Source organism: Solenopsis invicta, chromosome 2 (genome assembly GCF_016802725.1).
Source record: "Solenopsis invicta isolate M01_SB chromosome 2, UNIL_Sinv_3.0, whole genome shotgun sequence".
NCBI lineage: Eukaryota > Metazoa > Arthropoda > Insecta > Hymenoptera > Formicidae > Solenopsis > Solenopsis invicta.
The window spans coordinates 11,512,241-11,534,203 of NC_052665.1; the positions used below are offsets into that span (position 1 = coordinate 11,512,241).

The 21,963-nt window shown below is 38.7% G+C and overlaps 1 protein-coding gene across 1 annotated transcript in view; it reads right to left on the reverse strand.

Moving 5' to 3' along the window:
* Window positions 1-348: 348 nt before the first annotated feature.
* Window positions 349-21,963, reverse strand: part of LOC105196798 (zinc finger protein 423 homolog) — a 103,731-nt gene continuing 82,116 nt past the window's right edge. The window contains 7 exon segments of the mRNA XM_026135574.2: window positions 349-1,461; window positions 1,756-1,977; window positions 2,375-3,463; window positions 3,787-5,580; window positions 5,583-5,619; window positions 10,668-10,810; window positions 12,867-13,105. Of these exon segments, the coding sequence (XP_025991359.2) occupies window positions 1,081-1,461; window positions 1,756-1,977; window positions 2,375-3,463; window positions 3,787-5,580; window positions 5,583-5,619; window positions 10,668-10,810; window positions 12,867-13,105 (3,905 nt within the window). The 3' untranslated portion in view covers window positions 349-1,080.

The window sequence follows — 21,963 nt, forward strand, 5'->3', positions numbered from 1 at the left end:
GAACACGATTAGCGAGTAACTTAAATCTTGGTTAGGATTCATTGATAAATCACATTAATTAATTGGCCGTATTGTTCAAATGCGATTTCTTAATTCTCTTTTTATCCGAAATCTTGGATCGATTTCTAGTATCGCAAACACATGAGTTTACATAAGAAAACCACACCAAAATAGTAATAAAAAATAGTAATAAAAAAAACACCTAAAAAAATATACAAAAAATCATGATTCGCGATACTTAGCTTGTATATCTGAGATATCGAAAAAATTTAAGGATATCAGTAGAAATCTTGATATGTCTCTACTTAATAATTTAGAAACGGACACGTAAATTTAACGACACACATGTATTTTATGTTCTCAATATTTATTTATGCTCTTTCTTAATGTTATTGACATCATGTATAATCTTGTTTTTCTGCGAAATTTAACGTGTTTATGATCAGCGGCTCATTTCATTGTTGTATGAATCAGTACTTTGCATTGCGAAATTTCACATTTACATGACTAAAAGATGTATATCTTAACAAATTTTGAATGTACATTACCTAACTCATTTGGTGAGCCATCGCTTTCCGAAATTTATCGTGGTAATTGTTAATTATTTGATCACCTCACTTATAGAGTAATGATAGAATCTTGGTTCTTTATTCATTGCCACTTGACCTTCCAATCACGTATCAGCGATAGGATTAATAATGGAGAAGTACTCGATTATTTTACCATAAAGATTTTAGAAATTTGCATTAGTGTGAAGACGGCCCAAAAAAGGAACTGAAACAGCTGATTATTGAATATAATCGGTAATTTTTTGTATAAGAATATAGCGCACTAATACCCGCAAGTACACTCTCACCTTTTAATTGTTTATCCTTGACAATTTCAAAATTTTATTATTATCTTGAAACTTAATAAAGTCAAAAAATTTAATCAACTTAACAAATTTCTTCTCAGTGTAAGGGACTTCATCGTAAAGAATATTAGTTGCTTATTGACGATAGCACTTAACAATTGGATAACAAGTTTCTAATAATCAATTAGTCCTAGAATGGAACAAAGTGTAATGCTGACCGAAGAAAGTCACGATTCCGTTCTGCTGGATATCTCGTTGTCTATTTCTATCTTCAGCTTCTGTTCCTCTTGTATAGTTTCCTCGTGTTGTCTGTGTCCTACTTGATCGTCCACGTTTACTTCTTCTTCCTCCTGTTCCTCCTCCTTCTCTTCTTCCTTGCCACTTCTTTGCATCACTTCTTTCTTCACCGTTATAGTGTCGCCGTCGCGCTTCTCTTTGCGACTTTTCGTCTCGTGAGCGTTTTCGACCAATGTAGAGTGAACCTCTTCTCTTAGACGGTGGAAGGTCAATACGTGGTGATCCAATTCGGCGCTAAAGAAAAATTTGAGGGTGCATTTGGAGCAATCGTATGGTCGCGCGTCCAGTCCATGCTCCTGCAGCATATGATTCTGCGAACAATTGCATTGTTTTACGTCTGAATAGAAGAATTGAAGTAACAGACTCCTGTTTCGGTATATTATACACTGTAAAATATTTTATATTTGTATTAAAATTGATCCTTGTTAAAATTTATGAGTTAAATTTACAAAATTTCCGAGTATTAATTTAACACAATTGTTATTTAAAATTTTGTGTTAAATAAATATTTAACACTTTTTAGTGTTAAAATTACAAAGTTTATGGATAAATAAATAAATGGGAGTCCACGTTTGAGACATAATATTAGTAGATAATTAAATTACCTGAAGGCCAATGGGAGTTGTGAAGAGCGACTGGCAGATATAACAGCTAAGAGCAGCACAACCAGCGAAAGTGTGCTCTATTAAATGAATTTGCAGTTGCATAGGACTAGCAGCTTCGAATAAGCACAAGTGGCACCGTAGAGCCTCCAAGGATGTTTTGGATGCCTCTAAGTGTTCTTTTTTTACGTGTTGCTGAATTTTGGCTTCAGTTGGAAACGACACCTAGAAATTTCAATATTTTACTTTGAAAATTATATTTCATTAAATATGTAAATTTAAAATTTATTGTCTTAAAAAAAAAAAGAAAAAAATTCTAAATTGTTAATAAAAATCACTAAAGTCTTCTACATTTTTATTATTTTTTCATAAATTAATTGTAAATTTTTATTGCGCTGTTTAAAAAAAAAGAAAAATTCCTATAAATTTTTAATAGAAATCTTCAAAATTTCCTACATATTTCTCATTTGAAAATTAATCATAAATAATAAAATAATATTTCTTCTACGTTTAATTTCTTCATTATTATTTTAACAAAATAAAGATTGAATTTTTTTATTAGACTATCATAAAATTTTAGATTACTTCAACTCTTATTAAAATTATGAAAGATATTCCGTACTTGACACTGTATACAGGTATAGTTATTCGAGCCACTACTGACAGCCTTTTCGTGCTCGGCGATCTTATGTTTTTTCGCCTCTTCCGGATCTTCGAACTTTACACCGCACTCGTCGCACCGTTTATTACTCGTAATTCCTTCATTCCTCGATCGATCCTCTACCTTGAGTCTTCTCTCATGTTCCCACTTGTCCTTGGATTCATCACATTGGTCATCCTTGCTCGCAAGCCAAGCCGTCTCGTACTTGGCCCGATGCTCATAGGTTGTCGAATTCAGAATAGGCAGTCCCTGAGAATGTCTCATGTAGCATGGTTTGCAAACTCTGAGCAGCTGTCCGCTTGTACTGGTAGGATTGGGTGGTAAATTGACAAAGTCCTCGGCTGCAAAATCGCGCAGGCACAGGCAGCAACCTTCATTTTGGCTTTTACTGCCACCAGGATTGGTGGGACTGGAACCGGCGCTACGTGATCCCGAAGATGTTCGTAGGTGATGCCGCGCGTGCAAACGACATTCCAGATCGCTGATCAGCGTCTGTCGGCAAACGACGCATGGCGCAGGCAGATGAGGCAGCGTATTGTCCAGCCGTTGTTGCGGATCCACGTTCTCCAGGCTGTGTCTTTGTACATGATCCAGGAACTGGCTCTCTGACGTGAGACAGCCGCGACATACCACGCACGTGTCGCTCAATTGAATTTTGCAATGTTTTTGGAGCTTGTGTTCTGCCAGACTTGCGCCCGACGGACACACTTCATCACAGATGTTGCACTTGTGACGTCCACCCGGCTCGTTGGATGCGTGTTGAATCCTCGTATGAGATTCCAGTTCGCTTCGCGAACGGCAGACTTCGCCGCAATAGCCGCACGTTATGCTCAAAGAAGATACAGTCTTGTTGGAAAGCTTGGAAGGCGTGTGGGCGAATTTCTTGTGTGCTTGCAACTCAGCTTCGTTCGCAAATTCACCGCGTTCGCAAAGTTCGCACTGCTGACTGGAATTCATGCCATAATTTGAACGTTTGTTATTATTGTCACGCTGATTCAGGGAATTGTTGTTACTTGAAGCTGGCGAACGGCCTCTCTTCAGAGATTTCGTCTAAAATTTGAGAAAAAAAGTTATTTTGAGAATAATATTAAAGATATTTTTGAATTATATTATATAGAATATATCTACATATACGTATGTATAATAAAACTGAGAGAAAAGAATTTTCTTCCTTATTACTTTTTTTAAAAAAGATTTTAAATTGTTGCTTATATCAATGAAACAATGATTGCATTGAATAGAGTATGTTAGTTTCAATCTAATACTGGTTCTTTAAAAATTTTGTGTAAATTTATTTCGAATTATTCTACATTTACTTAACAATTAACTTTATCTTGCTTTATTTCTTTTATTATAACTTTATTAAAACTTACTTCTTCCTGACTTTTAACCGGTCGATGAACACGTCCGTTTTCTCTGTTTCTGACTGATGACGTCTGGTCGGCTTGCACTGCCTGATGATGAACCTGAGCAACGTGACGATCCAATAGGAATTCCACCGCAAAACCTTCTCTGCAGATGGGACATCTATAAAGATTGGCCGAGTGGCTGGCCAAGTGAAGCTGAAGCTCGAGCTCCGAACTGCAGCAAGTCCCGCAGAAGACGCAACGCGTCGCGATGACACCGGGCGTTGAGGCCGGACTCCTTGTTATGGCACCGACAGGACTGCTGTTCATCAAGGACGGCGCGACGGGAGGAGGCGCGTGTACATTACGCACGTGAGCTGCCATTTCGGCTTCGCTTCTGAAGAAGTTTCTGCCATCACCGGGCGTCGCGTTAGTCCCCGGCGGTGAGTTCTCATTGTTGGACGACGTGCATACATTACATCGGTAGATCCGACACTCCTGGCTGTGTTTGACCGCGAAATGGACCTGTATCGCCACCTTGGAGTCGAACGTGTCCCGGCACAGAGCGCAACGGTACAAATGATGAGCGTGGGCATCCAGCAAGTGTCTCTGAAGTTGATCCGGATGCGGATAGAATTTCTTGCAAGCGCCGCATGCGAATTCCTTACTGATCTGGCCCAGATAGTGCTTGGTCAGGTGGGCTAGCATGTCCTCGCGTGCGGGAAAAACGGTTTCGCATTTGGGACATAGGTGTTGTCTGTTGGATATCTCTTGATTGCGATGGTCGGCTTGCAAATGGCGGGCCACGTGTTCGCGAAAAGATTCAAAATCCTTGAGCGCGGCGTCGCACTGACCACAGAGCAGGGTGTCAGTGGTATAAGCACCAGCGGCGTCCGCGGATGGCCGAATCGGACGTTTGTTCGTGAGATCAGCGGCCTCCGGGACATCCTTGCTTCTCGATATTCTAGAGTCTCTCGCTGGAGTATTGTTGTATATGCCACCGTTCAGTTTCGTCTCGCTGTAATCTATACCGGTCGTCAGTGCAGGACGACGATTCTCGCAATGTTGGAGAACGTAGTGTTCGGCGTAGGCTGCCGTCGAAGTGCACGGAATGCCACAAAGTGGACATATCACCATCGTCGCGCTGAAACCATCGTCCACTCGATGTGTCGACAACGAATGTTCGCGCAAGCAGGCCAGGGTGGAGAATTTCATGGTGCATTGATTACAAGTGAATGCGTTCTCATAGTGATCTCGTTCGCCGGCAGGCCTGTCGGCTCTCTCCTCGGGCGGGTATTTTCGGTCCGAGCGTAAGTCCTTCAAGCAATCCTGGCGATCGAGAGGTTTGTCGCGCGAGCAGAACACCGTTGTTTGCTGTTCGTTCGATGTTCTGTTTGGAGACGGCGGCCGCGGCAAGCTCTCTGTACCGCTAAGGATCGCCTGGTGCATCGTGCGCACGTGCATCTGTAATTGTTGCATACAGCTGAACGAGTCGCGAGTACAGTACATGCAGGCCAACTTCAAAGGCGAATTGAGAATCGGCGTAGTGGAGGTGCTACCAGTGCCCTGCGACGTCTTCAGAACGTTCCTCGGGTTTAGACTAAAATTTAACGATGGCGACGGCGATGATGGTATCGGCGGTGACGATGTGCTGTGCGAGGAGACGCTTCTTCTACCATAATCGACGTCTTGGAGCTTGCCGACCGATTGGGAGGACGATGATTGGTGATGTTTCTTGTGAGACTGCATGTGCGAGGTTAAGGCTGCGGCTGAGCTGTAGCCTCTCGTACAAGCCGTGCATTGATAAGGCCTCTGGGTGTCTGGGTGTCGTGCGTCTTCAAGTGGATTTTCAAGTGATCACTAAGAAAATTGTGAATATTCGTTTAAGTTAACAAATGACTAATGGTCTTACAAAGAAACGGTCAGAACTGTCGTTCACCGATTTTGATGTACGTGCTTTGGATATGTTGCAGAACATTAAAAAATATTACTCGTTGTTCTTATCTGCTTATCTCGGGGTTTAGAGATTGAAACACCCCCTCGAAAATAATAGATTTTTTTCGTTTTTAACGAATGTCTTTCAAACTGTGAGGTATTTGCAAAAATGTTTCATACAAAAATTTTATAGCTTTTTTTACTTTGTTTAACAGTATGTTCAAATTTTTTAAAAATCAGTTATTTTTGAGGGGGTTTCAACTCCTAAACCTCGAGATGAGCAGCTAAAAAATATAAGCCAAATATTTTTTAATATTCTACATACAACATATCCAATGTTCATCAGTGAAGAGCAGTTCAGATTCTGAAATTCTTTGATTTGCCAATAATTACATGATTATATCCTTTAGACTAATAAAATCGGATTTTAATAGCATTTTTATAATAATTTATTCGCTTGGTTTTTTCAATGCGTAAAAACTGTCGATACTTATAATTTTAACTCACGGTTACGTACGTGTAAACGCGTTAAATAGATTAGCCACTAAAAGATATAAAGTAAAATGGTTTTCGATAAGATATACTATTTCAAATAATTTTCTACATACATTTATGTGTTAAAAAAACATGGAAAACTTATTAATTGCCCAATAAAAATTTCATGTTTTTACATAAACATGATGTACTATTCAATAAAATAGTAATTTACTTCCAAATGATATTTTATTTATCAATTCCAATTGTCTTTTAAAAGCGAAACAACGGCAGCAAGTGGTCTCTCTATTTTAAAATTAAATCAGCCGTATTTTCTATAAAATTGAGATATCCGCGAGTACTATATACTATTCTTGGAATAGATGACCGATGCTACAGACCGATGCTACTGATTGAATTATCTTTAAAACATTAAATTGTCTTTCGTTGTACAGATCGAGGATCTAATTCAGGAAATTCTATTTCCTGTAGTACGTGACAAGTCCATGTATATTAAGGTTCATCAGGAGTACCACGATGTCAATCATACTTGAAAATAGATTCGCTTCGTGAAGATATTTCGATTTTCAGCGCGGAAATCGGACATAAAACTATCGGATAACGTGGCAATCTTTAATAATACCACGGGACGTAATCAATGATGCTAATTTATCGACGGTTCGATAATTTCATTCAATTTGAAGTAAAGTACTCGCGTTCAATATCGAATTAGATTTATCCATGATGCGATCGACAAGTCCAAATCCGAGGGAAAGAATTAAACGGCGGCGATTCGATTAAGAGCGCGCAACGCGGGAAACTTAATGAAGACGGACGGATGGAGCTTGCTTGAAAATATTTTCCCACCTCAGAGGTAAATTAAGTGTCTCGCTAATAAAATCCTGAATGTATTACTTAGGTTGTGAAGGGACATCGATACTCAGGGAGATCGCACGAAGCACGCGATGACACTTCCATCGGTTGGAAAATAAATAAATAATTCTCGTCGTGTTAAGAAGGGAATCTAGTTAAAATCATTCTTTGCACCATTGCTATTTTTATACGAGTGAGAAGGTATATTAACATATAAATTTTAAGCATCATCGATTCTCCCGTATTTAAATATGCAAGAGCCACATAGGAAATCGTTACTTCAAGTTATAATAATGAATTAAGTGTTCGATATTTCGATATTGATTACTTTCAACCTATACATATAGCGAGTATATATGTATATTTTTTAACATTAACTTTCTTTTAGTTCTTTTAAAGTAATTAAAAATATTAGAAACCATTGACTAATATTTATATTATTAATAACACGAGCCTGCGATTGTTAAATAAAATATATTTGTTTCAATTTGATATTGTTTTTCTGTGTATACGAAGATGCATTGTAGTACCGAGTGATGAATATAGCGCTGAGAGAATGCAGAGATTTCGGATTATCCGAGTCGAGCTCGGGTAACGACTCCGACAATTTTCGCGCTGGACCTAGTCGATGAATAATTCATTGGTGGCCAGTGCATGCGTCTGTCCAGGTCGGCGGCGACGATGGAAAACTGAATCCGTGAGTATTTAAGGTGAGATCGGTCCGCGCGAGAGGCCCGAATGAGGAGACAAACGGTCAAGCGAGCTGTCTCGGCATGCCGAAACGAAGACAGACGGCGAATTTACTTCTGCACTTTACGCCTGAATTATTCATGTGCCACTAGGATTATCGCCTGTGTGAACTGCGGCTGTCCTATTATCGAACGTATCGTTTCGCGGTCAACCGTACACGACCAACGACGACGTGAGAAGAAAAAAAATTGGGAAAAGGATAACAAAAAAACGGACAATAACTTCATTGAGTCTTAATAAGATTAATCAAAGTAGTAGCTAATCTTAATGAAAATTATCGATTTAAGTAAAAGTATAAATTACATTTATTAATCAAACAAGTCCAAAGATTTTTGTTTCTTTTTTTCTTCAACTTCCTCAAAATATTACTTAAAATTTACAAGTTTATTTCGAAATTTATTGCATATCCAAAGAAAAATATCATATTTACCTAATAAATGAGTTTAGGATAAAAAATTTTTTGGTTTTCGAAAATTAAACTTTTAACATCGGTTTTAATACAAATACAAAACAATACTTTTTCATATTGCATATCATTTTTCTATTTATATCACATGATATTTTTTGATAATAAAAGAATGTCAAAAAGTATTTAAAATAAGAATTATTTTTATTGTTGCGAATCGTGCGCGAGATATATCGTTTTGATATTTTATATTTTTCCAGCTATACCAGTTTAGAAAGAAATGCAGTTACGACAAACACATTTTATTTTCTCGCTTAAAATAATCACATTTGGTTTGTCCAAGATGAGAAGATATCAAGAAGAAAACAATTATTTAATATTGTGTTTGAAATGTTCGTTTCCAAAACATTCTGTGGTGTCTATTAAAGTTGTATTTTAAAAACAAAGTTTCATAAGGATTCGCCTCTTCAAAGTTAAATTTACGAGAAAAATACTTTATTTTCAAGGCTATTTGCGACTTTTATTACTTAAAGAAAAATAAATCTTATAATAATTACTTGGAATTGCAACTTTGAAGTACTCAGTTGTTGAATGACAGAAAAAGATTTAAAACTTGCGTGGCGATTGGACTGTCTGATTTTTGGAAGAATGTAGAAATGGTGAGCAACCATTATGTATTAGAAGATCGCGTTTGGGATACTAAAAGGAAATGGAAATAAATGGTCCGTTAAACTCCACCCTCGCCGGTCCAAAGAGTTACTCTATTGCGATGATTCGTGACGAGCTCGATCTCCGCTTTCATCAATGATAAAATGTTCATTTGTGCTATAAAGATTTAAGTGTGAAAAGTCGCTTGTTTAATAAAAAGTAATCATTTATCCTTCTACCAACTTGTGTACTTTTTTCTCCTTTTTTTTATAAACGCTTTACCTGCATCAATCAAGTATCGATACAAGTCAAGTTCCTTGTGAAAATAACAATTAAAATTTGGAGAAAAATCTGCCAACTTTTTTCTTACACAACACGTAACTCGATTAGATAGTAATTCTTAAGTTGTACTCACAGATTTCTATTACTTTAGCTTTATTGAAGTTCTTAGGGTTAATGAGAAAGTGTATAAACGATACGATTGAAATGATATATCGTTGCGTGCCGCAATCTGTCATAAGCGAAAGGTTTGGTTAAGGGTTGACAGATCTCTGTATTGCACATTTAGTATGAGAACCACGGAGATTTTCACCCTTTTGTTGAGTCTCCCAAACCGAGTGCTGAGGTGGGAGGATGAATAGAGACGTGGCGTAAAGATCTGACGGCGCGATTATAATAGCGGCTGACAGGTGAGGAGCAAAGACTTGTTAGGACTTTACCCGAATGTTTGCAGTCGGAAAGCTTCGAAAGAAAAAGAAACTTATAAATAGATGTGAAAAATGTATATTTAGGAAACAATCGTTTCTTTAATATTGACTTCAATCAATAGCACACGCAATTACGCGTAAAATGTAAAATTAGGATAGTCGTATCTCTCAAGTTGATAATTTTAATTAATTTGCATAAATTTCCTGCCAATTCAATCGTGAAATTCCGGAATTTAGATTCTTTGCGAAAGAAAGCTTACGACAATGAACGGAAATGCGAGGGATTGGCATAGCTTCGGCGGTCGCAAGCGCGACTTTAACGACCGGTGAAGGCGGACGAGCGGCAACGAGGCTCTTGACTAATGTTGTACCTGTTGTCCCGTAACACCTATGCGCCCTACCTGTCCGCTCACCCGGGCCCTGCGGGGGCCCGCCGCATATACACGAGTGCACACATACGTGTGTCAAGTTAAAAAAAGGTGCTTCGCGCGCGAGATCCAGCTTAGCATTTCAATGCGTGCAAGACGATTCAATACCGAGCGTGCGTGCATGCGTACGTGCGTGCAGGAAAGGGTATATGAGCTACGCGTGAGAAAGAGGGAAACAAACGGGCGTCGAGAGTCATGAGGAGGGAGGGAAGAAAGAAACAGCCACGTAAGAGAGTAAGCTTGACTAATGCCACCCGGGACCGCGGCCGTCGTGTGATCATTACTCATTTGTCATCCGTTGGATCGGGGTCCCCTGGAATCAGTCGGAGGGGCCCCGTTGGGCCCCGCGCATTGCGCACCGATACAACCGGCAGCACCCCGTCGAGGTAGCGTATCGTTCAGCCATATGTTGCGTTTATGGTTAGCGCGCTAGCGCGATTATTTCTTTTACACCTTCATGATCCTTACTGATTGTGTGAGTATGTGCACGCGCGCGCGTGTATGTGTGTGTATTTTGATATAGTCCGTAATGTCAATTGAATCTTTTATTGACATGTATACGGTCAGAAAAGAGAATGTAGAATAATTACAACAAATTTAAAAATTTAGTTTTACGGTTTACATCTATGAGTTACCGCTTAAGAAGTTTGATGGTCAATGACGGAGTACTTTAGATTAGATTCTCACCTTCTGGAGAAGGCGGCCTCACATTTCGAGCAACGATATCGCCTGTCCCCGGTGTGCAGCTTCACGTGACGATCGCGACTGCGCTTGTGCTTGAACAGTCTATTGCACCAACTGCATCGATACGGCATCTGATCACCATGGCTCTGCAATCAATACAATTGTATTGCATTACAGTACTGCTTTGATTATACAATTTTTATTTTCATAAAAATAAGAAAGGATATAAATAATATTTTTTTGAAACTTTGGCTAAAATATCACAGTTACAACTCTTATCATTCTCCATCACGTATCCAGATAGCCAAACCTGCAGAAACAGATTTCGCGTAGAGCTTGACAACTTTGAATGGCAAAATGATAAGAGCAACACTGTTTACACTATTTGATGCTGTCGACGAACAACCGAAACCTGCTGGCCATGATATGTCAATAGATTCGTCGCAGAAATCGAGTTGTGAATCCTGCTTGACTTCTGCGACGAATTTGCTGACATAGGATGACAAGCAGACTTTGATAACAGATCCTGAGCTTAATGCGAATATCAATATTCCGCGTTTGAAATTTCATCAAGCGCGCGAGAGAAGTGAGAGAGGAGTTGGTAGAAGAGGAGGCAAGTAAGAAGTAGCGTCGACCGTTTGTCGGCCGCGGGACGCGTCACCCAGATCACGGTAACCGATATGATTTCATACGGTCACCTTCTTTGTGCTGTGCGCTCCCGCTTACGGAGCTAAAGCGCTTCTCGTGGCTATGAAACGGTCGCGACAAGGTAAGTAAGCCTGGCACGTACGATGAGACCGGTGAGGTAGTTGACTTTCGAGCCAGTCGGCTCCTTTGAAGAGACAATCTGGACGATGGGCGAAGCGATCGCCGCCTCTTGGTCTCTTGGTCGCTCGGGACCAAGGACCACCGACACTGGACAGCTCGCCGATGGCGCTGAAAAGGTCCGTGTGCTTGATAGTACTGTTCGATAATCGGATAACAATCAGATATTAAAAGACGAGTATTTGGCTGAGAATTCAAGCCATATGATTATAATCAGAATGTCAAAGTGTGTCATCAATAAATTATCGTGGCTAAGTAAATCTTATCAAATTTCCTCTTATTTCTGGACGGTTAATCTTGAGATCCGTGCCAAGTTGAGAATCTTTAAGATTCAGTCGTTTGCGGATCCGTCAATGTTAACTTCGTGACGCGACAGGTTCACAAAGATTAAGATCATTCGCTGCGATTGTCGGTAGAGCCAGCATTGTGCATAGCATAAATAGACAGCTATCTGCCTAGACTCAGGTACTCGACTCTTGATTATCGGAGTCATATCTGCGCGCGATTCAGTTATGATGTATATATATGTATATCTAGTAGCGGAGACTTTCGCGTTGAGAGAAAAGAAAAAGCGAGGAGGAAGCCGAAGAGGCAGCCGCCACCTGGACGAATAACCTGATAACCGGTACAACCTGTTATGGGCACGACGCTACAGATTCTGACCCGATGATGACCCGCGCTGGCCGGCCTCGGACGCGGAAGAACGAGCTAATGCCACCGCCATGCAAAATAGAAAAAACCAAAGAAGAGGACTCGCCACGCGTCTCTTCAAGGCAGAACACACTTGCAGCACCATTGTGGCGCGAAAACGCATTAACCTGCTCGCTTACGGGACTCGACGACCTCGCGGAATCACACCTCCATCCACACCTTTTTCTCACAAGGCGCGAGAAGAGAGGAGAACTTTACTCGCGACATGCGTGACGTGCATACTAATGCCAGTGACGAATGTCGATCCTTTTGGTTTCGTATTTTACTTTTCTTTTTTGTACGAGACTAACCTTGTGTCTAATACAGACCCTACACAATCAATAATACTGTCAGTGTGCATCAATATTTTTACAAGCTAAAATTATTTCCACGATTATATTATTCATGATTTGTGGAACTAGACTCAGAAAAAAGTTTCAAGAAAAAAAAAAATTTGTTTGAATCAAAAAAATTTGTGTATTGCTAAATTTTTTTCGATTTAAAGACACTTTTTGGTTATTCTTTTTATCATTTTCTAACAGCACACTTCATCCAGGGGATGTCCCCAGAGACGTCCTTTGGAGATCTGTGCTGTTCTAAACATCTAGACGTACATTTTCAACATTTATCTTCAATAACAAAGTAAAGAGTATCTAGTGATCGAGGAAGTTGTTCGAGCATCCTTACCTGTTCGTGTTTCTTCAGATAGCTGAGTCGAGGGAATGTTCTGTCGCAGAATTGGCAAGGATAGGGAGCGGCGGGATTATTGCCGTCGGGATTGGCGCCAACGTCAGCGTCGACCTCAGGCTCTGACGGAAAGCTGGCCGACGTCGGCGTTGCGCAGGAGGACGGCGTCTCGCCTCCGCGACGCGAGTTGGGTCCACCATCCTCGCTATGCCACGAGGAACTTCCGGTTTCTAGGGCCTCTGAAATATAGAACCAATCAAAGAAAAAGATCTCAATGATATCTTAGTATCACCGAAATTCTTTTTCATTAATTTTAAATTTAGTTGATTGTTCAATATTTCTTCACGAGTGTCACGAGGAAGACGCTTTTACGTTCAAAGCGACTTATGAACTTGTGTGTACGCGTAACAACGTTATGGATCAGGTTGTTCTCACCTTGACTGTTACGTGTCCCTTTATATCGTTCTCGAAACGAGCGTAGACGGTAAAACTCGTACTATTAACCCTGCGCCATGACTGGCTCGGGAAAGATCGCGGTCTTGCGCGATCTTAGATCGCGTTAAGCAGCATTCAACATTCAGGGCACCTTGTGTGAATATCGCCTTCTTCGTTAACTTAGGATTGCCTAACATCTCGTTTACCTAACAACTCTGATTGCGAGTCTTTTCCAGCAAGTAATTTTTATTAATGTAACATATTTGTACAAAATATTTATTTTTAATTAAATATACAATACATGCTAAATAATGATGACGTGATTTTGACATTAATGGTGCAAATTTAATAACAGTTGACGTTTCATATAATTTTCATTATGTTGATGTTTATACAAACGCCATTATTTTTTAGAGTATATCATTTTCGCATGTCGCAAGCAAAAGAATTTATTAAAAAGTCATAAGAAAATATTCGATAATTAAGATAATTCCGCGATATTTTCATGGAAATTACACAATGATCAACATCTTCCAAATGCGTAAAACGATTTGGAAGTAATGACTCTGGCGTGAAACGTTAAACGACTTTAGGGCAAACGGGTCAAGTAGAAGAACCCCCGCCGTTCTCCGTCACAGAAAATCCGACTTATCCTCCGCCTCGTCACTGAGGGAGAGCGTGTCGCGCCGCTACTTCCGGCGAAGTCACGCCGGCTAATCATAAATAATTTATAATTGCCGGGAATGAGGACTAGAGAGACTACTGAGCGCTTCTCCGTGATAGAGGCGAAGCGAGGCGCGCCGCGCGTAAATGGTGGAAATGACTCGGTTAGTTGGCCGTTTCCTCATTTGTCGTCGGCTCCGACGATAGATCGACACCCACGAGTCGATTTAAGAGATTTTGCGGAATCCCAGTCTACGCGCGGGCGAGAAAGACAAAGACCGTCACCCAGAAGATATGAGTGACGATTGTCGTACGCTCTGGCATGGATGCTACGCGTAAATGGCTCGTATCCTCCACCCACGTATCATCCTCGTGAGGTTCGTCTCTTCCTCTCGCAGAAGGACATCTCACTCAGACCCAGCGAATCACCGCGACGATGAAGCAATTTGGGAATCAAGTTTGTATTCAGCATTTAAAAAATTACAAAATAGTACTAGTCCAATTCTGACCCTGTTATTTTTTGTTAATTTGCGTTATTAAAACTATCACATTGTACTTTTTAGACAATTATTATAATACTGAAATAAAAATACAATATTTTGCTGAAATTTAAGATTATCAGATTTTTTCAAAAAATTGTACAACCAAAATTATCATTGTTTTATATATAAGCACTATAATTTTTTGTTTATACTAAAACAAGATTGTTAAATAACATATTACTTTTAATTTGGTACTAATATTTGTTACCTACTGTTTTTTCTGTACATAAAAAAATTTTCTTTTACTAAATCATTAATAACATAGACTTCAAAGAATTTTACTACATTATACTAAATTTTATTAAAATTATAATAAACTTCTTTAAAATGGATCCATGTTTTCCCACGATTAAATATCATGTAAAAAGAGATATTTATGATTTATAATCCATATAAAAATCCAGATAAAAAACTTATTCTTTTACATTGAGCAACACGTTGCGAACATCTATCAAGGCATTCGCCCAATTGGCACTGACTCACATGTCCTGACAACTTTTCAGATGGTTGTTGAGAGAATTACGTTAGAGAAAGGCTGTCTAGGTGTGAAAGAACATAATCAATCATAATCACACGTGCAGCAAAAGCTAGAAAAGCACTTTGATAAATTAATCTATAAATATATTTGCTACTGTGTGCTATCATACTTAATATTAAGTGATTCTTAGAAATTCCTGGACGTAGGGTGAGAGATATCGGTTCGAGAAAGAGTTTTGGTTCGAGAGATCACTCATTTAGCCCGCGATTGCATCCGATCAGCGACGATGTATCATCGAGACGAAAATAGGCGCATTTAGCTACGCGAGCTGCCGATGCACGCGCGTTGGCGACCTGTGCATCGCGTCGCGTCCCGCTGACTGTTGTCGCCTCGTGTGCCCCCGGGACTATTTATAGGAACGCTTCGACGACGCTTATTAATAGGGGCCCAACTTAACGCCTTCGTTAATTGTGACTTATGCCGGATCGCGCGCGTGCCTCGCGCGGATTTTCGCGCCAGTGGCGTAGCGCGAATCCACGGCAGCGCGTGAACAATCAAATGCGGAACAATCAAATGCGGAAAGTGTTCTCTTCGTTTTTTCTATTTAATTTTCTAACGAGTTTTTTCTATTATCTTTTTGATTAATGTGAAGAAACTAAAAGATTTCCGTTTTCTCGCAGAACAGAAAAAAACATTATCAAATTAAAACTAATAATATTTTCTATTTAATAATCTCATTTAGCATTGTCTCATATATGAGCAAAAAATTATATCCTCTCACTTATATATAAAATAATGATATTTTGCTTATATATAATTTAAAAAATTCGATAATTTTTAGTTTTAGCAAAAAAAATAATTTATTTCAATATTATAATAGTCATCTAAAGAGCACAATATGGTTGTGCTCTTTGTAATAATCATAACATTGAAAATTTTTAATTCTTTGAATATATTGTTATTTTCTATCAAATCTCTTTTCCCTTTCAACACATGAAAATTACTATATTGGTTAATATATTAATAATAACAACATACTTTTCTTGCTGAAATTATATAAAATTTCTTCACATAAACAAGTTATGTCTATTTAACGTTATATAATAACATTTCAATATTTAATATTTCGAAAATGGAGACTTACAGAATAAAAGAACATTCTGTTATTTTTTTCATGCGGATTCTGTCATGAGACAGAATTGTGTCGCGTTCGTTAAAAACGTTCACATGTATTTAAAGTGAAATAGACTTTATTACATAAAATTCGAGAGTATTATCTTTCTAGCCATAAATTAGGTAATTTTGAAAAATCAATGGGAGGTCATTGTACTGTACTGATTTAGCGGGACGCTCAGATTTCGTACGATCCTTTCGAGCATTGACATTGGTGTTTGACACTGAGCAGTGGCTCATGGTAAATGTTCGCGCTGTCCACTTGCCATTACGAAGTAAAATTATCGTTGCTGTTACCGACGACAGAGTTTAATAGCGCGTTTGTCAGGAAGCTATTTTGTATCAACTTCTTCTTGGTGATCGTCATCAATCGCAACTTGCTTAAAGGCATATGTATGTGTGTGACTACAGATCAGTTATTTATCGCACAAGGATAAACATTTTACACGGGAAAATTTGCGCAAGTAATAATATTTCACGTTGACTCGCCAGGCTCAATTTACACGCAGCGAGTGACTTGAGAACTCCAGCAAGAGTTTGAAAATCCTCAGATAGGAACATCAGAAAAAAAATGATAAGAGTAAATCATATTTCATAGAGATTTTTGTTATGTAAAGACGCAATACAAACAATGCCTTCGGACATAGAACTAAATCTTAGTGCTGATATATACAATATTTATTGTGTGATTTTATACATGAACCTTTTCAAGTTCATGAAACTACATATTAAATAATTTTTCAATCTTAAAACACAATTGTAAATTGAACAAGAAATAGTAATGTCACATTATTAAAAATCAATTTTATAATAAATGATGTTAACAAGCATCTAATGTGGCAATGAGAAATCTTTCTAAAATAATGTAACTGTACCCTGTATGGCCTAGTATCCAATATCTATTTGTTGTTTTTAAATAGTTGCCTTTTCCGGCAAATTATAACTTCTTGAAGGTTAAAATCAAATTCAGCAGCTCAAAAGAAATATAGAAATAAAAAACATAGTTTTTACTTGCTATTACAAAGTCCAAAATTTATCCATTTTATCCATCATCCTTTAGTAAAATTTATCTGAAGTATAATACAATTCTTCGAAGTCCATCTTGTGAAAAACTATGGCACTGCCATAATTTTTAACCTCTAAGATGAAAATTTCTTCGTGTGTATTTCAATGTTACGTATACTTCTATTTTCAAATGTGCATCTGCAGATCGCGAATTTACTAATACTTTCCTAAAATTACGCGTTGAAAATAAATGCTGCAAATATGCAGCTCACCGCTAGAGGATCAATAATATCTGAATTTACATAATAAATTCTTTACAATTTTCGGGATAAAATGAGATTGCAGAGATGCATGTAAATCAAAATTATTAAATTGTAGTTTAATTTTCATGTTATTACATTTTTCGATTCTTCATAAAAGCTACTTTTTATGTCAAGCAAGTAAGCGGTGCACAGTTTGGGAGATCTTATAAATGTTTGTAAATTCACCTAGTAAATTTTTGAGCACTAAAATCTGCTTTCGACTACAGCTATTCTTGTTATTTAAATGTGTTGATATATTTCCCAGTCATACTAAGATTTCGTTTATATCAAATTCACATATATTTGAATTATAATTAGAATTAAATGCTTGAGTAGAATAAATGATATGTCACGTCGTGTTTCGAGGGACCAGATTCTGCACGTGTAACGTCGCCACGTGTCTGCTATAACAGAGCGCGATTAGTCAGCAACTTCTGATCGAGTTGAGGGACCCAAAAATAAGAAATGAAAGAAGAAAGAGTGATCACCGCGAACAGTATTGATGCTAAAGGTAATGAAACGAGACGCGATAAATGCGTTATCCGCACTCCTTTTCATCGCTGTGATAAGTGCTGTACACAGAGTGATAACGCCAAGCTGAGACAACACTCAGCTGATGAAATATGCGTGGACAACAGATTCCTTCTACTGTGTTGAACAATTAAGTACAAGAAATGTAAGTACAACCAGAAGTATCAAGTTGCTTGCTTTAAATTGTCTTAAATCAATACAAATTGCATTTATTTACATTTTCAATAATTAAAAGTTTTGCAATTTCGTCAAATAGAAAGTTCCTCATGTAAGTCTGTTAAAATTCGTCCGTGGCAAATGAAAAGTTATGGAATGAGATGAAGAAGCGTAACGAGTAATGTCCACTTCGTGGAAAAGTATGGTGACGGAACTTCAGGTAGATGAAAAGTAGACGGATGTAGAAGATAAAAGAAAGGTAACGGAAAAAGGCGAGAGAAAAAAAAAATATATATGTTTAGAGAAAAAGAGAGAGAGAGAAATTGCGTCCAGACCTTTAGATTTGTGTTGCTCGTCATGTGACGGTTCCTTGTGCGCATGAATTTTTCCTATCAGCAATTCCAGTCGTGAACTGTTGCCTTTGAAGAGCATCCTGTCCTTTTCGTTTCTTGGTGTTCACCTTAATCAATTTTCAGTTTGTTAACAAAAAGTCCACGCCATATGTTCGACGTGAATTGTCAAACTATCGTCACCGAAGTATCGATGTAGAATCACAAATCAACATTCGAACTGTGGGTGCTGTTGTTCGGAGCAAATAAGATACGTTGAAATTGTGAGATTGGTGCGAAAATACCTCAGTAATCTAAAGAATCAGCTGAGGTCACACAGACCAGATCGATAAGTTCGCCAATAAATTAAGACCGATTGAAAGAAACAACGAGAATATTGATCCAAGTGTTATTAAAGCGTATCGATTAAAATGTCATTAAATGAAATGTCTCCATACGTTAATTAACAAACAGCTCTCGATGGTCCCAATTTAAGGCACTGTCTATTCGTTCTTAAAATGTCTTTTTAAAATAATTTAATTGTCACCGCACACACTGCACGTCAAACTCACGTTCCAAGACGACGTTTTTCGAATTCTCAATCGTCACACAATTTATTCACTCATCCTCCAAATATGTACGTCAGGTGTCAGAGGGTTTCTCAATTACTTGTCGGTCTTCCGTAATTTTCGTCGAGCGAAGAGACACGCTTGTTACACTCCGATAACCGCGTAGTGGCAGCGTCAAACTGCTTCGCTAAATCCCATCGGGTTGGTCTGGATTGCGAGTCGACGATCGATCTACCGTCGATCGCGATACTTTGAGAACTGCGGGCCTCGTCAGTAGTCGACGCCCGGTATCTCGGGCGATCTCGAGGCGAGCGCGCGTCAAGGGGATCCCACCCGTGACTATTATCGCGCGCGATGCAAAGCGATGCACGTATACGCGCGCGCGCGCACAACATACACACGCACACAACACATATATGTACATATGTACTCGCAAGCACGCAAGTACACACATGCACACGGTCCAAGTTCTCCACAGAAGTGGTGCCGGCAGAAAACGACGACGGCAGGAAGAAGGAAAGAGAGGGGACCGCGCGAAAAGCCGCGCGAGAGAGGCCAGGGAGTCCTCTGGGAAACCAGCCATCGCATTGGACGGTAGGCGGGCTCACACACTAACGAGTACACCCACCTTCCGAGAACCACTGCCACCCGGCACCTATTTAACCTTTCCTCGTAACCGGCTCTTCCACCTAATCCTCCACCTCGCACGCGCGCGGTCCTCGAAGAGGACGCCAGCCTGCGAACGTGGTCCGCGTGAACCGCGAGGACTAGCTTCATGTGAGCACAAAGCGCAATCTCGAAAAAGGTTGCGGATCTTCTTCTTTGACGACTTTGTATCTTTTATGAGAAAGTAGGTTCTTCAAGAAAGTAACTCCAATGACAATGACGAAGGATTAATACCATTTTTATTAAGTATTAGTTCTTGGAACTACTGTATTAGTTCTTTTTATTTATCCTCAGCTAACACCCTGAGTGTCGTACACCAAGGCTATTTACAAAAATGCTTGGCATTCATAAATCGTTCGCGCCTTCTCTTCCGAATATTTCAAATATATTCAACTTCTCGGTTTTCGCACTTATTTAGTCTTCTTGTTAATTTTCAAGCGTCCATCGAATAAAGAAAAAAATTGTTCAAGTTCTATGCATTATGTACCAAGATATAGACAATTAAAAATGATCGGGTGACGTACACCCATATGTGGCAAAATATCGAATCCATAGTGTGTCAGCTGAGAATTAATCTTAAAGTACTATGTAAGTACTCTATTTCTTCTTACATTTTTATTTTATAAAGTGTCTGTTTTCATCCCCTTTATTTTGGAAACGCTTAAAAATTGAAAAAATCACAAAATACATATTCGATTATTTTGAGGGGCTCCTTTATTAAGAGAATTAAAAGGATAAATTAGCTCTTCAAAATAATCGGATACATATTTCGTGATTTTTCATAATTTTATACCGTTTTCAAAATACAGGGAGTAAACAGATTTTATTTATACCCTGCATATATATTTTTCATCAATATCTCAAATTAATGTTATTCATCGATAAAATTAAGTTTCTCTTGATATTTTTTAAGAATTTTTTAAATATTATTTTCTATTTTATAGAAAGAGAGATTGTAAGGTGCCCTTTGTAAAACCATGGGTGTATTAATTAATTATATAGTCAGTTTACTCCTTTATATATTAGATTTCTTGTTTATTTCGATATCATCGAGTGTAACGACCGTCTCGCCCACTAAAGCTTCTAAATCGCGTGCAATCGTTTTTTTTCGACTTCACTTCTTCGCACCCAGTATTGCGATTCACACGAACAATCAAACTCTGTTTGTCGAATTCACGGCGATTTCGTACGCAATGCGACTCGTTATCCGCGGTTAATACTACAAAAGCGCCGATCAGGAAACTTTCAACGGAGTATTCGACCACGAAAGAGTGCCGTTACCGTTCGGTTAACTTCGTAGAAAATAAGTCTTCGCCTTGCACAGAGAAAATCGCTCCCATTGTCGATCAAGTTTTGCGGACGGCGTTATAAGCAGAATAAAGCATATAAAACAATATTAAAATCAGTTAAATATGATGAACTTCTGTAGTATAGTCACACATTATCATGAATGGTTTGTTAAAATCAAATAATTGTTATAATTATTATATATAATTATATTACTATTATTATAATTATAATAATTATATTCGCTATTAATCAACGTAATTCTAGCGTATTGCATGCTGAATAATGCTTAGCACAGCCTAATTTTCAGCTTTGTCAGCATTTCGTCATGGGGAAGTTCGAGTTTACGCGACAGGGTTCTTGAGAAGACTTCAAAAAACATGAAGAACCAAATGCAGAAGAAAGAAGCCAGTTGGGGGTAAAAAAGGCGAATTTTGATGGTGAGAGGCCCCCCGCGAGTTCTGTGAAATTGTGCGGAATGGATTCTCACACGCGGCTGGAGCTCTGTACTACCTTATGGGATATGTAATGACGGAGAGCACGGCATCCTATGGGGACCCATAAGGTGCGCGATCCGTAACTCGTAAGCCGTGCTCAGGAAGGCGCCGGTGCCCACCCATCGCGATTATTTATCTCATTGCGATCACGGCATTAGGTGGTCCCCGGCGTCTTTTCTCTTTTCTTTCCCTCCCTTTTATTTTTCGCCACCTCTAGCGCATCGATCGATACGCCGCTTATAATTCCTGCAGCAATATGTTCATTATTTATATACGTGTCATGCGGCTATACATAAAAATAATTCAACATCACTTAACGTTTCTTTAGATAAGATAATACAATTTTTCTCTAATTCTATGACATATTTCTAAACTAGACAGAAAATATCACGAGACAATCTTCATCTAGTTTTCCAACCAAAGATTGACTTTAACGAAAGTTTTATTTACGGTTTAGCTACAAA